Raw genomic sequence first — 22,790 nt, forward strand, 5'->3', positions numbered from 1 at the left:
TTACACCTATCAACACGACGTAAGATATACAAATAAATACAGCATTTATTATACAACTGGCGGCACCCCCCCATGCCCTGCGGGAAGGGGCAACATTCCACAAGAATAACTTGACTGCAATTATACAGAATCCCCACATTTCCCTCCCCCCGCCCTCATATTTTCCAGGTCTATGAAAAAGAACGAATGAATGGAGGCGCCTATAATTTAGGAGACGCATTTTTTTTTATTATTATTTTTTTATTATTATTAGTTTTTTTAACAATAAAAGATATAGAGGCAGGTGCCAAAATCGGAGGGAGGAATGTGAGAAGCCAGCACCTATACAACAGCATTGCAGTGCATCACCGTACCAAACCTTTATTGCGTGAATTGTGATGGCAGCAAGCAGCAGCGGAGGTATTTGATGTGGTAATGATAATGAGGGGGGTTATTACACTTCTGTACATTATCGATACGTCATTAATAGTAAGGACTTTTTTTTTTGTAAGCTGCCAGGCTTGAACTATTGCAAACCACTTTTTTTCCCAAAAAAACAAATATTTTTTGTTACAGGACTCACTAAAAGGACAATGACACAGAAGACAGATAAGTCGTTAATTATTATTCAGACTGAAAACCTGATACTAATTCCACCTTAATCTACATTTTTTTTACTTCCTAAAGGGTTGTATGAGACTGTAAAAAAAAAAAAAAAAAAAATTAATTTTTTGCAGAAACAGCGCCACCTTTGCCTAGTGGCTGTGCATGGTATTGCAGCTCAATGAAACGAAGCTGCAGAACCATGGATAAAATTAATGATATATTCAAAGCAAAAAATAAATTCTTTCTAATCCCATACAACCTCATAGTCAAATCTGTTCTCTAGGGAGCTAAAAACAGACATTTTAAGGGGCCACTGCACTCAAAACAGAAAAACACCACCCGAGTCACTCTGAGGGTGCAGTCAAACAGCCGTATAAAATCGGACTGCAATGCTCGGACTGGCTGGCGGCTCTTCCAAACCGAGCGTGACAGCCTCATAGAAATATATGAAGGTCACTCTTGGGTCGGGAGACCCCTGGCGAGTTTGTGCATTGCGGTCCTTTATTGGACATCTGAATGTGCCTTTCAGAGAGTTAAGAGATGGGGAGCTGTTTATTGAGGTCCTTACACTGCTAAGCCAGGCAGACCTCACTGATTATAATAGGGTCTGTCGAGTTTCCAGAAAAAAATAGTGCCGCATGCTACAGGTGTCTGCAACGGAGGCTCAGACATAGCCTTAAAGAGGTTGTCCTATAATCCACATGAATCACCCATCTAGAAGATAGGCGATACGTTTATGATTACCGATCATCAGAATGAGGATCCCAAACTGCCCTCTGGGAATAGAGTATTAGTGAGCATGTGTGACCACTGTCTGTAGGAGTGGTGGTCGCACATGCTCACTACCATTTTATTCATACAGGTCACTTTCAGACCCCCGTTATTGGAGTCAGTGAGGGTCGCGATTATACATTTATCACACCTTTAAGGTGTCAAAATTAATTCTTTATTGACTACTTTGTTCCCTTGAATGTCAAGCGCGGCTATGGAGATCCTACAGCCTCGAATGTCAAGCGCGGCTAAGGAGGTCCTACATCCTTGAATGTCAAGTGTGGCTAAGGAGGTCCTACAGCGTGAACTCCACAACAAATAGCCCGCCATATCTTAGCTTTGTATATCCATCCTATACATTTCCTTACAGCAGTTCAACCACAAAATGAGCCCTCCATGACTACTGTAATGGCCAGTGCTAACGGAAGAACGCCAACGTTAGCCAAAGACAGCCAACGTTAGCCGAAGACAGCCAACGTTAGCCGAAGACAGCCAACGTTAGCCGAAGACACCCAACGTTAGCCAAAGACCGTCAATGTTAGCCGAAGACAGCCAACGTTAGCCGAAGACAGCCAAAGTTAGCTGAAGACCGTCAACGTTAGCCGAAGACAGCCAACGTTAGCCGAAGACTGTCAACGTTAGGCGAAGACAGCCAACGTTAGCCGAAGACCGTCAACGTTAGCCGAAGAACGCCAACGTCACTTCAACCACAAAATGAGCCCTCCGTGACTACTATAATGGTCGGCGCTAACAGAAGACCGCCAACGTTAGCCGAAGACCGCAATCGTTAGCAGAAGGCCGCCAACGTTTGCAGAAGACCGCCAACATAACAGACTCGAAGCAGAAAATGAGTAGTCAACAGGTAAACTAATGCTTTATAGTCTTTAATTACACAAAAATAACACATTTTAGACCCTAAAATAAAAGGATCATCATAGTAAATGTCATGGAAGCGACTTCACAGACCACGGTAATCCTATGGCATTTTTTTTTTCCCTTTAATGAACTTATTTCCACATTTAAAAAAAAACGAAAAACTTTTTATTTCATATTTTCTAATTTTAAGACACAACCATTGTTACTAAACTGGAATATATTCCTATATATAGATATGTGTAATTGTCCTTTTAACCCCCGCCGTATCTACACAATTTATACACAAGAATCATGGTACACACAAACATCCGACCAATGTAAGGCATTTCTACACTCGTTTGTAAAGATACAATCATTTAAAGTGAATATACAATTTTTTTTTTTTTAGAATTTTTTCCCCATGCCACCCTTTACCAAAAACTTTTTGGCAGTTCTGACAAGAATTATAAATTTTTAGTTTTGGCCCCCCCCCTCTGCGAAAAGCCCTTAGGGTATGTGCACACGATGCAGAAATGCTCAGGATTTTTTCCTGAGCGTTTCTGCATCTCTCTGGCAGGAAAAAACGCATGCGGATTGTACATGCGGTTTCCTGCCAGGGACATGCGGAAATGAAGCGGTCTTCACTTTCATTTCCGCATGCGGGTTGACAAGCGCTTCCCAAGCGATTTTAGCATTACTTGGAAAGTACTTGTCAACTTCACACTATATAAATACATGCCACCGGCATGGATTTATATAGTGTGTGATGTCAAAAAATAAAAAATAAATCTATACGTTACCATCTGATGGCCCCCGGTGTCCTGCTTCATCGGTCCCGGCTGCCGGCAGTGAAGACTGTAGGACCTTCCGACGTCAGCGTCACGTGACCCGTCACATGACTCTGACGTCAGCGAAGGTCCTTCATTCAACCGCGAAGTGCCCGGGAAGCCGGCAGGACGCAGCGCGGGCCGTCAGAAGGTGAGAATATATATATTTTTTATTTTATTCTTTTTTTTTTAATGGTACCTGGGTCTGGATGAGAGTCCTCTCATCCACACCCGGGTACCATCCGCACATTAGACCGCATGAAAAGCGCATCAACATATACAGTGATGCGGATTCCATGCGGTCTAATGCAAGTCAATGGCGGCAAAAGAGCAGCGTTTCCGCAAAATTAATTGACATGCTGCGGATTTTTGACCGCAACGTTTACGCTGCGGAAAAATCCGCATCATGGGCACAGCACATGCGGATTTCCATTGGGGAACATTGCTGCCCTTCTACCATGCGTTTTTCATGCGTTTCCGCGGCGTTTACGCAACTGCAAAAACGCCGCGGAAACGCATGAAAAACGCATCGTGTGAACTCAGCCTTATAGATTTTTATCTGTGTCTCAATATCAACAAGTTATGTAGCCTAAAGTCACTCAGGTGCAATTCCAGACATTGCCATCAAACAAGGGTGGTGCTATATGTTGAGCAAACCCTGGAAGGATAAGATGATTTTAGGAATGGTCGCCTATAGATATATAAAATGAGCCGTTCGCCATTTGATATTTGAAAAAAAAAAAAAATGATCGCTGAATATGGGACTAAAGGGACACTGTGAAGAAAAGGAGGAAATTTCTTACAGGCATAAAATTCTGAAATGATATTAGCAACTATGGATTAGGGTGGCGGAAATAGATCCATGGCTTATGTTATTCACTGTACTGAAATGTAATACCAGATGCAACCCACGGACTAAGGTGGCGCTCTTTCCGATGACAATAAAAAGGAAATGAAAAGAGGATAGGTTGGCATTACTGGTAATCAATCAAATTAATGGAGTGATAAAAAGAAGCTGTATACTTAAAGGTTACGCAATGGTCATGTATTTTGCACTTCGAATTCTCATAATTTTCAAGATCTCTGCATCTCTCTATCCTTTAGTTAGTTTAATAAAGGGAATCTGTCAGCAAATGTTTGCTATGTAATCTGGGAGCAGCATGATGTAGGGGTGGAGACCCTGATTTCAGCAATTTGTCACTTACTAGGCTGTTTCAATAAAATCATTATCAGCAGGAGATTATCACTACAGGACTAGGTGTCTTGTGCCTCCTAGTCAACTGCTCTGTACAACCCCGCCCCCAACACTGATTAGCAGCCAATCAGTGGTGTGGGCGGGGTTATACAGAGCTCAGTGTTTGAGCTCTGCTAGATCAGCAGTAGAGAAAACTGTGATTTGTATCAAAACAGCATGAAGATGAGCAAGTGACACATCGCTGGAATCAGGGCCTCTGTCCCTATATCATGCTGAACTCAGATGACATATAAAATACCTGCTGACAGATCCCCTTTAAAATTTTTAAAATTGGAGTAGCAGGCTTAAAATAGACTTTTAAGCCCCAATTCATCATTTTTGTTCCTCTTACCTCACTTTTGTGTCTTGTCATTTTTTGGGGCGCTGATGGATTTTACTCCAAATTCATCAAGATAACGTTTGATAAATTTAGCAAAAATTCAAAGATGCTTTTTTTTTTTTTTTTTGGAGGGGCTCTTTTGTTTATTTTGTGTCTTTTTTATAGTAAGAAGTGGCACGGTCCTTTAAGAATGTCTATAAAAAAATAGGCCGACGACTTTTTTTTTTTTTTTTTTTTTTTAAAGTCGTAAATGATGAATAAAGTTGAAGTGAAAAAACATCTGGAATTGTCTGCTAACGCCCAAACTCACAAACACAAAAAAGAAGAGGCGAAAAGCTTTAAAAAAAAGTGCAAAACAGATAATAAATTAAGTAAAAAACAAAAGAAAAAAAAAATCACCCCAAGAAAAACACAAATGGGCTCCCAAATGTTCACATTATGGTAATAAACAATGTATAAATCTACTTTTATATCACTGGTGCCCCAATGTTCTGCTATCACTGGAGAAAGTGATCAGAGCAGTGTGTGAAGTGGGCAGGTTGATTGCTCATTTCAATAGGTAAGCCAGGCTGAATGGTGGCAGGCTTACCTATTGAAATGAGCAATCAGGCAGCCCCCTTCACACACTTCTCTGATGACATGCTGACCTAGGAAATGATTTGAAAATAAAAGTATATTAGTTTATTTTATTTTTTTTATAAATACCATTATGAACACAGCTAATATATTCTTTTCTGGAAATGGACGGGCCCTTTAAAAAGTTCTAGGCTGTAGTCAATAGCATAGGAAATAATACAGTTGGTTTGTCTGGGGGGGGGGGGGGGTTGAAGAGAATAGCAGCAATTTCATATTCTAGCACCACAGTAGGTAAAGTAACAAACCCATTACAAAAAGAAAAAGTGGCATTAAAAAATAAATAAAAAACTTGCACTATTAATGTAACGACAACTGTAATATCAGCAGTGGTCGTGCCGAGTGGACAAAGCCTGTGCGCTATAGAAGGGGTTGCACCTAAGTGTAAGAATGTATCGTCTGCGCATTTATTGGAGCGGTGAAGTCTATATTATGGCTCTGTGCAGTATCTGTATACCTTCAAGCAGCATAATATAGGGCAACTGAGACAGATTCCAGCAATGTGTCATTTACTAGGCTGCGTAATGTAGTTTTGATACAATCAGTATTTTATCAGCAGGAGATTATCATAGCAGGACTAGGTGTCACGTGCCAGGCAGTCCAGATAATCTGTATAACCACGCCCCCACCACTGATTGGCAGCTTTCTGACAATGTTCACAGGAAGCTACCAATCAGGGGTGTGGGCGGGGTTATACATAGCTCAGCATTCTGAGCACTGCTACAGATAAAACAGGGATTCTATGAAAACTACAAGAAGCAGCCTGGTAAGTGACGCATCACTGGAATCAGGGTCTCTTGCCTTATATTATGCTGCTCTCAGATTACATAGCAAAAATCTGTTCACAGATCCCCTTTTAGGAAGCCAGGCACTCGTCTCTCTGTCTGGCTTAGTAATTATCCCTAGTCATACTTAAAGGGTTATTTCCATCTTCATAGATGGATACTCTCTGATGCTTCAGCAGTGTGGGAAATGGTGATGAGGAAGGTTTTAATTTTTTTCGAATCTCAAAGTGTTCGAATGCGCGTGAAACTGCGAATTTCAGGAAATTCATCTCGAACTCGATCCTCCGTGGATCGATCTGGTTATCTCTTGTAGCGGAAAGCTTGAATTATTATTATTATTTTTTTAATATATGTATTTTTGTTTCATAAGAGGAAAAGGGACACTTGGACCAAACACTGATGAAAATCTGATACAAAAAAAAAAATCTGAAGTCAATGAGGCCTAAGATGTGATGGAGAGTCTTATGTCCAAAAACCCAAAAACTGTAATGTCATATTAAAATCTCAAGGGCTTTACTGAAAATTGTCTGAAATAAACCCAGCAGTGCTCAAGTTACAAATAATAATGCAAGCCAAACTAGTTTAATTCTCAAACCCATCGAAAACACAGAGACGAGTGAACGACCAGCACCACCAGTGCAACCGAAAAGCTAAAATAACTTTACATATGGGACACAACAGGCATAATAAAAAGGCAAGCAGAAATAAAAATATATCATGTACAACATGTAATAATATAATTAGCTAGAATAACATTCCGGAGAAAAAAATAAATACACATGTATGGCTTTTAATTCTATAGTAAAAGTAAAAAACGAAAAGGAGAATTAGCTTTAACTAGTAAAAGTTGGTGATTCTTGCACTACAACGTCTGATAGAACATTGGTAGAGTTGGTGCAAATCAAAGCGGAGACATTCGTGATCTGTGGCCGCAGTATGAGAGTCCCGAGATTAGCCGGCCTGGCACGACACCATCGCTACGGCGTGATGCACATGTGACATCGCAGAAAAGAAGAGCCTCGGTAGTCATCAGGTAAGAGGCGGTAAAAAGATCACAGATTACTAACGCGGGTGATTGACCAGGTCCTGCGAATCGATTCGCACCAACTCTACTCAATGGGATTATCATACCTTTATAGGGATTTTCCCAAAATATAGGACCATAATCTATGCAGATTATGAGGTTCCTATTGTCCCTAGAAACATTGGGTCTTGGTGCCCATTTTGGCATGCGAAAATATCCTCCAATGACGTCAACAAGAGCCATGCAAACTTCTGAGTTTGAACCCTTGGTGTAGGTGTCCTGGTGGACATGTCCATGACATGGACTCACCAAACGGCAAATTATGAGAAAACCCCAATCACACCAACGAGATGCCCACTCAGTCATATCTGGTACAAATCTGATAACTAAACCTTAGTTATCAATACAGGAATCCTTTCCATTTCCGCCATATTTTTTTTACCAATAATAATTGCGTGCAATCGGAAGTGTTACCTATAATAAATACGTAGACAACCTTTTAAAATTTGCCTAAAATTTGTAAGGGTCCAAGAGCCTCAAATTTCTCAAACCAAGGTGTCAACAAAAACACCTACCTCCACATGAACTCTACGTCTCTGTATGCCGTGTCTTGGCATTAAGAGTTTCATGGCTTCTTTCATTTACGAACGAAGACCATGGACCTCCATTCTTGTCATCAAGATGGATTTTCCATCAAGAGTGAATGACCTCCATGAAGACAACTAGAACATCTGACGGTCAATGTAGAGTTGTGCTTCTTTCGCTACCAAAGAGCAAACTTTTTGGAAAAAAAAATAATAAAAACACAGGAAAGGCCCCAAAACATCTCATCGACAAGCAGCTGCCTTTCTGCAACATTTAATGGGTCAGCAAGGCACTTCCCAATACAATATATTCTTCTGTAAAAGCCTTTGTATAACCTCCCCCAGACGATACCCAACTACGAACCTCTTGGCCAAGTGATGGGCCTAGTGGTTGACCATCTTACTACCGCCAAGAACCCTTGAAGGCATCTCGCATCTCCTTTTCTAAAATTTATCATTTCTTCTTTCGAGGTTGCAGGCTACAGCTTGTAACTAATGATATATTAATATGTCCACCACCCAAAAGCGATGAGGTTCAACCTCATCTGCCATCAGAATTTCATCTCTATTTGGCACAGTCATGACACACAAAAAAAAGACACATGTTTAGGCAGTAACCACAAATGGTCTACTTCCGATACGGGACATTGGTCGAGGTTCTTCTTGTGGAATCAGGTCTTCTGATTTGTTACCTTTGACGGTAGAAGAGTATGACATACCTGGTACGAGATAAATACACTGTAATGCAACTTTTTTTTGTCGATCTCCTCCTAAGAACTGATTAATGACTTAAGGCATTTGCCCACTTCGACAGTGACCAAACAGAGCAGTCGTCTTGAGATATCTTCATTGATATGTGTTACACGATAAGGGTCGGGCGGTGGGGTATTAGCAGCAGCCTGTGGGTCTCCAGCTGTTGTAAAAACCCTGGTGGCAACAGCTGGAGAGCCAGAGATTTTGTAGTGTGCTCTTACGGCGAAACAACCCATTTGGAGATGGCACATGGAATAACGAGGGCATTTGTTTCACAAAAAAAAACAACTTGTAATGTTGCGGATATATCGAGCACTTACAGACCCACAAAATAGCATATGAGACGAAAAAACACTCAATGTAACTGGCTCTTATTTTTTTCACCTGTAAACAAGAATCTGTAGACCCTACCTCCTCATCCCCTCCCCCCCCCTAAAAAAAAAGAAAAATTGTAAACCTAGTAAGGTTACCAGCTTTTAGATTTTTCGTGGGATCGGGAGTCCCAGTTTGATGGTCTGAGAACCAAAAGAAAAAACTGCCGAGCTCTTGGGACCGTGTTGTCTACTTTGTGCAGTGCTATGCTGACTGGCAGTATAAAGTAAAATAGCGAATAAATAAGAATAAATTAAAAAAAAGAAAAATATTTATGACAGTACGATCGAAAATGTTGCCATGCTCTACTGGCAAAGTTGTGGCCACAAGACTTGAATGAATGGAAAGAGCCTGGTGATGTTGGGGTGGCATCAGATCCTCCTACACCTGCGTCCATCCAGGGACATTGTTTTTTTTTTTTTGAGTCTCGAATCATCACGGACTCTTTGATATCACAGACCCCTGGTAAAACATGGCTTTGTACTGAGTCTTCAGTCAAATTTCAGCATTTCCGAAAGGGAATGGACTGCAATCTGTATAGCTCGAGATGAACCCAACCGAAAACCCCAAAAACCGGAAAGTCTAAGTCACATACCCAACTATTCAACAACTTCCAACCCAAGGTTTTCTATCTCAGAATGTTTCTTCTTGACCAAAACCTCCTCAATGCTGAAAAAGGGTCTGCAACGACCCACCCAGTGCTTGACAGACTGGAAAAGAATTGAAATAATGAAGATGAGTTTCCAGTGCATGCTTCCTCCATATTTCATGGATCCACGGACAGAGCATAAGGTCTCCTTAAATGTTCTTCGGGGCTTCTCTGCTCAGTTCACCCCCCCCAACTTTACACAGCAAACAGTGTCCAGGTGTGCAGAAAGTGCCTGTGTCGGAGGGGTATGAGAATCAGACTGGCCAAGCCCCTTTGGCGAAGTGATTGAATGTCAAAAGTAAAAGTGCCCTCAGTGAACTTATTGCCCTAGTAATGTTACCTGTAGATGAAAATACAGAGAAAATAAATTAAATCAAGGGAGTAAATCCATATAAACACACATACTTATATATGTAGGCTACCTGATAGTGAATACTATCTCTAGCCATATTCAGAATTGAACTTGCAAATGACATACTGTTTAAATAAGACCTGTCAAAGTGGGCAGTTTTTGTTCTTACTGTATTCCCGCTTCTCCCCTGAGTATTCTGTTTTTTTTTGTTTTTTTTTAAATCCGCCATATGGTTCCAGAGATATGGGCCTTTTTATTTAGTGCAAATTTTTATGGTTTTTGCCAAAGGGGTGTTGCTTGTATGCAGAGTGGCTTAAAGACACGCCCCAGAGGACCCTGTGACAATAGCCCTGTGGTTAATACCATAAAAATATGCAGTAAGTAAAAAGGCCCATATCTCTGGAATCATATGGCGGATTTTAAAAGAAAAAAAAAAAGAAATAATCAGGGGAACAGTGGGAATAAATTAAGGGTAGAGATGAGCGGACCCAAAGATAAAAGGTCGGTGTTCGTATCGAACAGTTGCTGTCCGGTGCTAAATGCTGAACACGGACTTTCGCTGGAAGTCCACTACAATGTTCGGAGTTCTGGGGGAAGTCCGTTGCAAAGAGAGAGAAGAGAGAAAAAGAGAGAAGAGAGGAGAGAGAAAGAGAGAAGAGAAAGAGAGAGAAAGAGAGAGAGAAAAAGAGAGAGAAAAAGAGAGAGAAAAAGAGAGAGAAAAAGAGATAGAAAGAGAGAGAGAGAAAGAGAGAAGAAAGAAAAAGAGAAAAGAGAAAGAGAGAGAAAGAGAGAAAAAGAGAGAGAGAGGAGAGAGAATGAGAGAGAGCAAGAGAGAGCGAGTGAAAGAAAGAAGAGAAAGAGAGAAAAAGAGAGAAAGAGAGGAGAGAGAATGAGAGAGAGAGAGCAAGAGAGAGCGCAAGAGAGAGCGAGAGAAAGAAAGAAGAGAAAAAGAGAGAAAGAGAGGAGAGAGAAAGAGAGAGAGAGCGAGAGAAAGAAAGAAGAGAGAAAGAGAGAGGGAGAAAATGAGAGAAAGAGAGAGAGAGAAAAAGAGAGAAAGATAAAAAGAGAGAGAGAAAGAGAAAAAGAGAGCGAAAGAAAGAGAGAAAGAGAAAAAGAGAGAGCGAAAGAAAGAGAGAGAGAAAGAGGAAGAGAGAGAAAAAGAGAGAGAAAGAGAGAAGAGAGAAAAAAAGAGAAGAAAAAGAGAGAGAAAGAGAGAGAGGGAGAAAGAAAGAGAAAAAGAGGAGAGAAAGAGAGAGAATGAGAAAGAGAGAAAAAGAGAGAAGAGAAAGAGAGAGAAAGAGAGAAAAAGAGAGAAAGAGAGCGAGCAAGAGAGAGCGAGAGAAAGAAAGAAGAGAAAGAGAGAGAAAGAGAAAAAGAGAAAGAGAGGAGAGAGAATGAGAGAGAGCAAGAGAGAGCGCAAGAGAGAGCGAGAGAAAGAAAGAAGAGAAAAAGAGAGAAAGAAAGGAGAGAGAAAGAGAAAGAGAGCGAGAGAAAGAAAGAAGAGAGAAAGAGAGAGGGAGAAAGAGAGAGAAAACGAGAGAAAGAGAGAGAGAGAGAAAAAGAGAGAAAGATAAAAAGAGGGAGAGAAAGAAAGAGAAAGAGAAAGAGGAAGAGAGAAAAAGAGAGAGAAAGAGAGAAGAGAGAAAAAAAGAGAAGAAAAAGAGAGAAAGAAAGAGAGGGAGAAAGAAAGAGAAAAAGAGAGGAGAGAGAATGAGAGAGAGAGCAAGAGAGAGCGAGAGAAAGAGAGAGAAATAGAGAGAGAAAGAGAAAAAGAGAGAGAGAAAGAGAAAAAGAGAGAGAAAGAGAGGAGAAAGAGAGAGAAGTTTGTTTTGAATGGGGTTAGGGTTCAGTTCTGGTATCCGAACCGAACATTTGAATAAAGTTTAGGTCGAGTACGAGAACCCAAACTTCCAAGGGTCCGCTCATCCCTAATTAAGTGCAAAAACTGGTCACGTTTTTATGCTAGTGTGATTTAAAAACAGTTTTGGCGTCGTTTATTTTTATTTTTTGTTTATTATTAAAAATATTTATATAAAAAAACACATTAGAAATCTTGCCATGTTCATACTGGCCACTAAGGCTATTTTATACTAATACTTCCAGTTCTTCACAAAAGACTTTTCAGAATTTTCATTATCATCACAGGCAGGGCCACAATGTTAGGCAAAAAGCCTCTATACACAACTGACAACACAGGATTTACCAATCATAATAGGTGATATCCCAACTGAGCGTCCCTTCACTATGACCTTTGCACACGCTCATTAGATGCTTCATTATAAAAGATAGCCTATGGCTGCTAATGTGCATGTGCATTTCCTCAAAAAAGAGAAATATGGGTCTAAAATAGCCCCAGTGATAAGCGTGTTAAAATTGCAAAACTGTACTTTTTTATTCTGAAAAATAAAAGAAAATGTTTTCTGAAATACATTTTTTTATATGCCAGCATATAAAAATGGGCTATCAGGATGGAACAAACCTCTTAAATATTTAGCTATAGTGTAATAATTACAAGAATATAAATATTCTCATACTAACACACATTGCTGCAAGACTTCCCAAAATACTAAAGATACATTAAATTAGGGAATTGCCGTTCATGCAGTTTTCTAAGGAGCTGCTCAGATTGTACGGGGAACTTGGTCAATTCTTAGACCGCTATTTGGGGTGCAGTCGATGAAGTTACTTCCGGCACAAGCTCCTCTCCATCACGGTTCTAAGTTAAGATGTTTTTACACCTTCTGAAACACCATCCTCCCTCGCTCCCCACTCACCGCATGAAGACGGCATTAACAGGAATAGGTTCTGACTGAGACGTTGTCTGCTCGCTGGCTGCTGGAGGGGCTTCCTGAAAATATAGATGGAACTTATTATAAGATACTGCATAATGTACACCAAAAAACAACTCCATTATATGTCCTGCAGACCGGCTCCTGAATAACAGATGACTGGGTTTTGCCAATTTCAAGGCCTTTTGTCATTTCTTAAAAAGGGCCTATCACTTGCTCAAAAAACATGGGAGTTCAACACTCTGTAAAAATCCCAGAGCTCCCCCGATTCAGCGGCACTTTTCCGTTTTGCTCTATGTCGCTCCATTGCAGAGATATTCACTTTTGTTTCTTTTCGGGAGCAGTATGTGAAATCTCTGGACGTTTCTTCAGAGTCTTCTCTGGGAGCGTGGGCTTTGCCCCTTCCCTCCCGCATGCTGCCAATCACAGCTCGGCAGTTGATCTAGCAGTCCCCGACACTGCTGGGCTGTAATTGGCATCATGCGGAAGGGAGGGGTAAAGCGCACACCCCAGAGAAGACTCTGAAGAAACGCCCAGTAGCACTACAAGCAGAGATTTCACATTCTGGGCTCCAAAAGCAACAAATGTGAATATCTCTGCAATGGAACGACGCAGAGCAAAACGGAAAACAGTGGCAGAATCGAGGGAGCTTAGGGATTTTTACAATGCATTTAACTATTTTTTTTAAGCAGCTAACAGTCTATGTATTTACTTCAATTGGATTGTGCTTCAATACCAAGAATAACATAGGGACAGGGGTGGTGCTATTTCTGTAAAAAACGCAGATCTTTTTGTCTAATCTTTCAGCCTACTCTTAAACATCCCCTTTAAAACATAGGGTCCATTTCATTATTGCGCTTGCGTCTTTTTTTGTGTTTACGTTTGAGAATAATTCTTTTATTTTTGCATCATTTTTAAACTCTATTTTATACGGCTTCACCTGTTTTTTTTTTCGCCATTGTTGGCAGGGTTTGGTGTTTCCAGCTGATTGATTAATTAATAATAATAATAATTTTTATTTATATAGCGCCAAAATATTCCGCAGCACTTTACAATTAAATTAATTGTGAATTTTTAAAAAGACGTCATGGGTTGGGAGCAGTGGGGTCCCAGTGTTTGGATTCCACAATTCACACTTGAATAGCAGATGTAATTTGCATGCCTTAAAAGTCTATGAGCAGAAACCCCCTTTAATACAAGAGGAGGACAAGCACCTTCCCCCTTGTACCTAAATTTTAATATCTGATGCGATCACATTGCTCGGCCTCCCATATTACTTCCCCCATAACGCTACCTTCAGACTGCATCTTCCGTAGCTGCACAGCGGGTGAGGTAATGGAAGAGACAGCGGCAGTTCGGAAGTTCGCCGGCAACATTTCGGCTGAATCTGGACTTACTCCTCGGAGATCCTTTTCACGGAACATTTTTCTCCAAGAGGGAGACCGGCTGAATGTCTTGGCACTGTCCTAAAAGGTAACAAAGCATCGGAGAAGTCAATAACAAACCCCATCCAACCGTTAAAGAGAATACCCAATGAGCATCGCCAGCTTAAAGGGTTAAATTCCGTCTTCATGAATGGATATTGTCGGATAGAGCTTGTAAAAACAAGCAATTTTGCAATTTACTGCTTGTTAAATTTTTCAGCCGTTCTTGAGATACTGTATTAACACTTTTCTTTTTGTTTACGTCTCGTAGCCTAGGAGACCGACCACCGCTGCTAGACAGCAGAAAATGCAAAGTGCATGTAAGTTTTTTTTTTTCTATTGAGTTTAAGAGCTTGTTTTGAAGCCGGTCCAGGATCGCTGGAGAACGAACTCTTGCTACCTTTTAATCCCAGTCATTTTTCAGCACAGCGCTTACAAGCTAGACAGCAACGGTGGTCGGTCTCCCAGGCAACGAAATGTAAACAAAAAGAAAAGTGTGAATATCTCAAGAATGGCTGCAAATTTTAACAAGCAGTAAATTACAAAAGTGCTAGTTTTTACAAACCCTTTCCAACAACACCCATTTCTGAACATGAGAATAACCCCTTTAAGGACCCATCTCCTCTTAAAGGGTTATTCCCATCAGAAAAAAAAATAGAATATAGCTAGAAAGAACATGATTTTTAATTGACCTCTAAACTTAGGGACTTTTTTCCTGCTCCTGGACACTCCAGACTCTTAAATGAGTAGATACCTGGGATGCAGCTCTGTTAATGTGAATGGCAGCCTGTCTGAAAGCTGCATATATAAAAAGGTGTTGTGGTCCTGCTGACTCTTCTGGAATAGATAATCATGCAATTCCCCAAAATATATACATCTTTTTTATATTATGGTCCATAAGCACTTGCCGGATGACAAGAGTATAAGACAACACTTTTCCTCTAGATTAATTCTATTAATGGGCAAAGGGACAAGAAGTTTCTTCTGGATGTAATAGGTTAATCCTTGCAGTTCTCTGGCGACATTCAGGGCGATGTCTGCAGGGCATAATCTCCATTCTACTCACTCAAGTCACACGCGATGGGTCACTGTTCAAAGTGCGCTCAGCCAGCCGTGAAAGTGACTCAAAGCGAATCCCCTGCGGGCAGCACCACCGTGCACAGGGCCTGGCACATCACCGAGGAAAGACATCCTGCCTCATCCGTCCTCTGCTCTACAACTCATTCCCAGCTTTAGCTTCATTCTATATGGATCCCACTCATGTCGGAGGGATCTGTCCATACACATAAGACTGTAATCCACTGGTTGGATGAAATGGTCAAAATAAACCTTTTTGGAGTTTTTTTTTAACTTGTGTGCACAGACAGCTTATAGGAGATGTCCGCTCACCAAAAGCAAAGTGTGAATGTTTCTACAGGCAAGGAACATACACAGGAGTCCAACTAGTTCCCTACGTAAAGCCCCCGTCTCACATAGCGAGATCGCTAGCGAGATCGCTGCTGTGTCACGGTTTTGGTGACGCAACAGCGACCTCACCAGCGATGTCGCTATGTGTGACACTTTGCAGCGATCAGGCCCCTGCTGTGAGGTCGCTGATCGCTGCAAAGTGTCCTGGACCATTTTTTGGTCGTTGCCCTCCCGCTGGTCAGCACACATCGCTGTGTGTGACCAGCGGGAGCAGCGATCAGGCTGGTAACTATGGTAAACATCGGGTTACTAGGGGCACACGCGCACCTAGTAACCCGTTGTTTATCAAGGTTACGAGCCTGCTAAAGTGAGCGGTAACCTCCCGCTCACCGTAGCAGAGTGGTAGCCATGATAAACAACGGGTTACTAGGGGCACGTGTGCCCCTAGTAACCCGATGTTTACCATAGTTACCAGCCTGCTCCTGCTTCAGCAGGCTGGTAACCGGTGCAGGACATCGTGGAAAGATTCTTTCCACGATGTCGCTGCTCCCCTGATCGTTGGTGAGCCTGCCTGTTTGACAGCTCACCAGCGACCACATAGCGACGCAGCAACGATCCCTGACAGGTCGTATCGTTGTCGGGATCGTTGCAGCGTCGCTAAGTGTGACGGGGCCTTAAGTCTCACAGCCGGCATGGGCACTGCCATTGTCTTTTTTTTTTTTTTTTTTTTAAGGGGGTTGCGATCTGTAACAGTGATAACATGGGGGAAAGAGATCCACAGCGACATCAATGGTTCCTCATAGGGGAAGATCAGCGCCACAATCCCATCACTCCCAGGAGTGTAAAATATTGCAATTCTCAAAAGTTACTGGTGTTAGACAGATATAGATAGATAGATAGATAGATAGATATGGGATAGATACATAGATAGATAGATAATAGAGAGATAGATAGGTAATAGAAAGATAGATAGATAATAGATATACAGATAATAGATAGCTAGATATAGATAGATAATAGATAGATAGATCGCTAGATAGATAATAGATATATAGATAATAGATACACAGATAGATACTGTAGATAGATAATAGATAGATGATAAATAGATGATAGATAGATGATAGATAGATAAATAGATATATACATAGATAGATATTGGATAGATATTAGATAGATAGATAGATAGATAGATAGATAGATAGATAGATAATAGATAGATAGATAATAGATAGATAGATAATAGATATATAGATAATAGATACACAGATAGATACTGTAGATAGATAATAGATAGATGATAAATAGATGATAGATAGATAGATGATAGATAGATAGATAATAGATAGATGATAAATAGATGATAGATAGATAGATAGATAATAGAGAGATAGATAGGTAATAGAAAGATAGATAATAGATATACAGATAATAGATAGCTAGATATAGATAGATAATAGATAGATAGATCGCTAGATAGATAATAGATATATAGATAATAGATACACAGATAGATACTGTAGATAGATAATAGATAGATGATAAATAGATAGATAATAGATATATACATATATAGATATTGGATAGATATTAGATAGATGGATATTAGATAGAGAGACAGATAATAGATAGATATATACATAGATAGATATTGGATAGATATTAGATAGATAGATAATAGATAGATAATAGACAGAAAGATAGATAGATAGATAGATAATAGATAGATATGGGATAGATAGATAGATAGATGATAGATAGATAGATGATAGATAGATAGATAATAGATAGATAGATAGATAATAGATAGATAGATGATAGATAATAGATACACAGAAAGATAATAGACAGAAAGATAGATAGATAGATAATAGATAGATATGGGATAGATAGATAGATGATAGATAGATAGATAATAGATAGATAGATAGATAGATGATAGATAGATATGGGATAGATAGATAGATGATAGATAGATAGATGATAGATAGATAGATAATAGATAGATAGATAGATAGATAGATAGATAATAGATAGATAGATGATAGATAGATAGATAGATATGGGATAGATAAATAGATAGATAGATAGACTTTCCCACCTATGGTAACTTAACAGAGTCCAACGTGAGCATTGACCCTCGGACAGCTTACATACATGTATATATTAGCCCCCTGCCGTTACATTAGACATGGTGGTTATTGTAGTCGCTGACCTCGTCGAGTCGCCGCTCCGTCCCCATGGTAATGAGATTGCTGTACTCCTTTTCTAGCACTTGCCGAGCCTAACAACGAAAGACAACTCGTCAGTAGAGACACCCGAGAAAGGAGAGAGGGTTACTAACGCCTGGATAAAGACAGCACTGACAAAGCAGAGACAGTAGAGTGGACAGGAGACGAGCCTGGAGACGTACACTCCATAAATAATAGACTCAGTCATGTCCAGGTGAAGAGGGCAGACACCATCCCAACGGGCGGATGGAGAAGTACCCAATTGCTGCCACCATAGTATGCAGAGACTGATCTTGGAGCGGCTGTATTATTGTATCGCTATTTCTATTAAATCCAATACAACTATAATATTGACCATTACTACTAATATTAAAAAAAACATCCCCGGAAATAAGAGTATAGGGGTTCATTCACTTTTGTCGGTTTACTTGTTTTATCTATTACTGGAAAAGCCCTAAATCTCTCCATTGCACCAAAGACTTTTTAGCATTGCAAGCAGCATGGGACCTGTCGACTGCTCAAATAAATTGAGTTAAACACCTTGTAAAACGCTTTTTTACATTTTGCTCTGTGTCACTCCATTACAGAGATAGTCACATTTGTTACTTTTGGAGCTCAGTGTGAGAAATCTCTGCTTGTAGACCAACTGGGGGTTTCTTCAAAGTCTTCTCTGGGGACGTGCACTTACACCCCGCCCCCCCAGATGCTGCCAATCACAACTCAGGCAGCATGTAAAACTGCTAGATCGGATGTGATTGGCAGAGTCTGGGAGGGAGGGGTGACACGCCCCCAGAGAAGACTCTGTAGAAATGCCCAGTTGCACTACAAGCAGAAATTCCACATACTGTGCTCCAAAAGCAACAAATGTGAATATCTCCGCAATGGAGCGACGCAGCATGAAATGGAAAAAAAATGGCAGAATCATGGGAGGTCAGGGATTCTTTACAAGGTATTTAACTCATCTTTTTTGAGTTAGTGACAGGTCCTCTAACAATTACCACTTAAAAAATAGACCCCCTAACTATTGTAACATTTTGAATATAACAAAATTTGAAAAGGTGAAAAAAAAGAAACAGCAGGAAAATATTTTTCATATAATTTGCCAAAAAAATACATGACTAATTTGAGACTGACCTGCGTGTTCTGTGTTGGGATCTGTAGCAGCAACGCCAGGTCATTACAGTCGAATGTGTCATCTAATGCAATGAGGGATCCGTGAACTCCGCTCTCATGCAAGTTATTGGCGTACTCCTTCAGCCCCAGAGACTGCACCCAGCACATCACCCGTTCATTGGACCAGACCATGACATCTGTAAAAGAAGAACCAAATATCTAAATAATAAAAAATCTACCATTATCTGGTTGTTCTCCTGTAATCACTGAGACTTGACCTATGTCCTTGGCAATGTATTGTAAAACTGAGGCTCTATGAAGCTCAGCCACAGGCTGGGCTTCACGATGGTTTTAACATGGCAGACACGGAGGCCATCAGTAGGCCACCAAGCTGCAATCGTAGCAGGTTGTCAGAGCAGTGGATGAATGGGACCAATCAACCAATTTTGGGAAATTTATAGACTCCATATATGAAGTTGCCCAACATGAGAATTTGGCCAGTTTTTGGTAGATTTGCTGTAAGTTTTCCATCCAGATTTGTGGTTGGAAAATCTACAGCATAGTACAGTAGTAGCAAAATGGATACGATTTTATCAAATCTCATCCATAGGCTGTCAAAAAAAAAATGCTGCGGAAATCTGTGGCATGTTGATGTCACCCTTCATAATACATAGAGAGAAATGCATAGCAGCAAACTGTGACAAATTAAGAAATGTCTATTTTATCACAACTTTTTCTGCAGCGTAAAACTCCAGGTGGATTTTGGAAAACCCCAGGTAGTGAAATTATGTCTACCTAGACACAACAATTCTATCCAACTATGTCTAGACCTTCTGTCCATTGTCCTGTATGAAAATTTATTTCTACTTGGCAACGATTATTACCTCCAGACCTGTGGCACCGCAATGGGTTCGAATGTAGCCCTAGCGCATGCAAACACCTACATGAACTTGAGGTTCAACACGTCTACACCAATGAACTCTTCCTACAATTTTCTAAATGTTGGTTCAGATACATAGATGATGTCTTCTGCATATGGTATGGCATACTCGAAACACTCACCACCTTTGTCTCCACACTTAATTCCGTGACACCAGAGCTTAAATTCTCTCTCAATCATGATCCCCATAAAATACCTTTTCTTGACACATTGGTACTGGAGAACCCTAATGGGTTCTTGGCCATGGAGCTTTACTCTAAACCCAATAAGAGTAACCATCTACTACACTACTCTAGTTGTTATCATAGATCAACTAAAAAGAGTCTCCCTAGATCACAATTCAAAGAGTCTCCAGAATTGTCTCAGATCAAGCTATCCTCCCCTCCGGACTTAAAGACATGTCAAACAAATTCTATGATAGAGACTATCCTTTCAACCTGAGGAAGATAGGCACAAACCACACTACCATCCAATACCCCAGCTACCAAACCTGAACGAGTACCTTTCGTACACACGTACCATCCCCTGATGCCTACAATTCACAGGATCATTCGTAAACGTTTGTCACTACTCAATCGAGCCTACCCTGACATTGAAGCCTTTAAATCATCAGCACTTATGAGCACTAAAAAATCCCGCAACATCAAGGATCACTTAGTTCGACCATAGGTAGCACAACAAACCTGCCCATTCAACACTTCTTAGGTACCCAGAAACATGGAAAATGTCCTTGTCTCAATTGTGTGGTCTGCTCTAATGTTATTAAATCTAACATAGTCTTACATCCTAGAACAGGTCAATCATATCCCAGCAAGAAATTCTAATTTTGAGGTCTACGTCGTGAAAATGTCCATGTGGCCTCCTCTACGTCAACGAAACTACCCAACACATCAGGGACCGCATCGCCAGTCACAAATCCACCATCCGCTGTTGGTAAACATGGTTACCCCTACCACGCCACTTCTCCAATGCCAGACACTCCATGTCACAATTACACTTTCAAGTCCTCAAACAAGTACCTCGACCCTGATGTGGCGATAACCACATGAGGATACTCAAACAGAGGGAGGTTTTCTGGATTTTTGCATTATTGAGTGTGCTGTGAAATTGCTATCTATGTATACCAGGGATTCGCACCGACTTCCGCTAGCACATCGGCATCCTACTGTGTGCACACCAATTCTCCTCACCCACCTATACACCAGGACGCATGAGCATAGCATAAGAAATCCTGTGATACCGTTAAGATGGCGCTGAGCCATCATCGAGACGTGGCCACCTGATACAATTATTTTTAGAATATTTTTGGACAATATCCTTCATTGACAGCCTGTTCTCTTACCTTTAAGTTGATTTTGGCTTTCCTCTCGTCTCCTCTCCAGTTCTTTACGGTCATAGTTCAGTCTCTTCAGGCACATGATACCGTAATGAAGGCTAACCCTAAAAATACAAATAAAATAAAACATTTGTAGGGTGAGTTTTCAGGACGAGCCATATATCCTATTAGATCATAAGGACATCCTAGTGGTGGTCCCACCACTCAGGACCCCTCCTGGAGACATAGGGCCTTCTAAGAGATAAGTAAGAGAGTTAGTAAAATATTATACCCACCTGTGGAAACTATCTACCATTTTGAGTTGTCCTCGAAGCTCCTTTTTGTTCAGGTGGTCTAACATCCTGGCATCGACTAAGGACTCCATGAAGTAGCTCCGATACTGGGGTAAGCCAAGACTCGGCAGCCAGTCATTACCGACCCACTCGTGATTCATGTCTCCGTAGGCCAGGATCTGTCGACGCAAGAGTCAGCGTAAATATGAAATGTCCATTACCCTTTAATGGAGCAGGAGGGGGGCTAGGAATCGTGTCTCCACCTTAAGTAACCTGGCATGCCCATTCTACAAAATTTCAGTAGGAACTGGGTAAGGCCAAGATCACATATCTCAAATTTGTCGCGCAGATCCACAGCAATTTGCAATACGAGTATGTGGGTTTTTCAAATACCCATTCACACGTTGCATATCAATTTCTGATGCAGATTTTTCCATACTGATTTAGGTGCGGAAAAAGAAATCAGCAATTAAATCCTAAAGTGGATTTAGCTACAGATTACCAGCGGAGATACAGCAATCACTTAAAATTGGGAAGGTGAATCTCCCATTTTAGTTTTATGTCAACCCCATGGTGATGCTCGCATGTTCCCTTGCCAGTGTTTGGATCCTAGCATCCAGTGATGATGCGGGTTGCAGGGCTCACATGTCCTTACTGAATGCCTGATACAAAGACAAGCAGGGGAGCATCGCACGGGAGCAGCAGAAGATTTGGAGGAAAGTATCATGCATGCATTTCTTTTTTTACCACATTTCTACACATCCACCTACCTGTTCCCAACTGATCTCCTTAGTCTCCTGACCAGGGGAGCGAGAGTGTTAAAAAAAATAAGAAAGAAGATATAGAAGCAGTGAGCGACAGGTTAGACAAGAAGCAGAAGTATAGGAAAGCAAAGCATCACAGTACAGCCGATGAGGATGCTACGCTCTGCCAGGTTGTACCGTTGTCCCATGAGGACAAAGAAATGAACCACACGTGGCAAGATTTATTGGTAATGCTGCTACATATAAGCAGTCACTAACATTGTTTTCAGCTTTGATGGAAAAAGTGATTTATGACCTCCCACCCCCGGTTTTAAAGAGACAACGCATTGATTAATTCACACTACTCACGGGTTTAGTAGTGGCGGTCAGCGTCTCCATCTCTTCATGGGTCATCCACACGTTTCCTGTTGACTAGACGGAAAAGAGTAAGGGGTGAGAGGGTTAATGTACTAATCAGAAGCACGCACACATGCACGCAGTACAGTCAGGATACGAGGTCTCACCGTGCGGGATGTGGCCGGTGCTGACGGACTCGTAAGAGAGACCATCTCCTGGATGGCGAGGCGCAGCTTCAGGCGGTGGAGAGGGTTGCTGATCCCAATCTCACGCTGGATTTCTGTATCGGACAAGTTAGCCATGATGGCTCCGCTCTTCACGTTGGCGCGGCAGGCGGCCACGTACCAGGCTGGCATCCCAACCCACAGCTGTGAAAGGAAGAAGATGGTCAATAGTAAGAGGGTTTTCAGATTT

General features: G+C 41.1%; 1 protein-coding gene across 8 annotated transcripts in view; it reads right to left on the bottom strand.

Annotated features, from left to right (window-relative positions):
• Window positions 1-219: 219 nt before the first annotated feature.
• The window catches only part of PPFIA3 (PTPRF interacting protein alpha 3), a 113,769-nt gene continuing 91,198 nt past the window's right edge, over window positions 220-22,790 (bottom strand). For 6 of the 8 annotated variants that reach the window (XM_073656417.1, XM_073656416.1, XM_073656421.1 and 3 more), the window contains 11 exons: window positions 22,544-22,744; window positions 22,389-22,451; window positions 22,047-22,073; window positions 21,280-21,455; window positions 21,011-21,108; window positions 18,750-18,925; window positions 17,600-17,668; window positions 13,848-14,019; window positions 12,539-12,612; window positions 3,583-9,752; window positions 220-2,717 (listed from right to left, as the gene is read on the bottom strand). In XM_073656417.1, coding sequence (XP_073512518.1) covers window positions 12,554-12,612; window positions 13,848-14,019; window positions 17,600-17,668; window positions 18,750-18,925; window positions 21,011-21,108; window positions 21,280-21,455; window positions 22,047-22,073; window positions 22,389-22,451; window positions 22,544-22,744 — 1,041 coding nt within the window. In that variant the 3' untranslated portion in view covers window positions 220-2,717; window positions 3,583-9,752; window positions 12,539-12,553. The remainder of the gene's footprint in view (window positions 2,718-3,582; window positions 9,753-12,538; window positions 12,613-13,847; window positions 14,020-17,599; window positions 17,669-18,749; window positions 18,926-21,010; window positions 21,109-21,279; window positions 21,456-22,046; window positions 22,074-22,388; window positions 22,452-22,543; window positions 22,745-22,790) is intronic. The other 2 variants (XM_073656422.1, XM_073656420.1) reach the window with 1 other exon arrangement.

This window comes from Phyllobates terribilis, unplaced genomic scaffold (assembly GCF_046119375.1).
Source record: "Phyllobates terribilis strain yellow unplaced genomic scaffold, ASM4611937v1 Scaffold_12__6_contigs__length_324123572, whole genome shotgun sequence".
NCBI lineage: Eukaryota > Metazoa > Chordata > Amphibia > Anura > Dendrobatidae > Phyllobates > Phyllobates terribilis.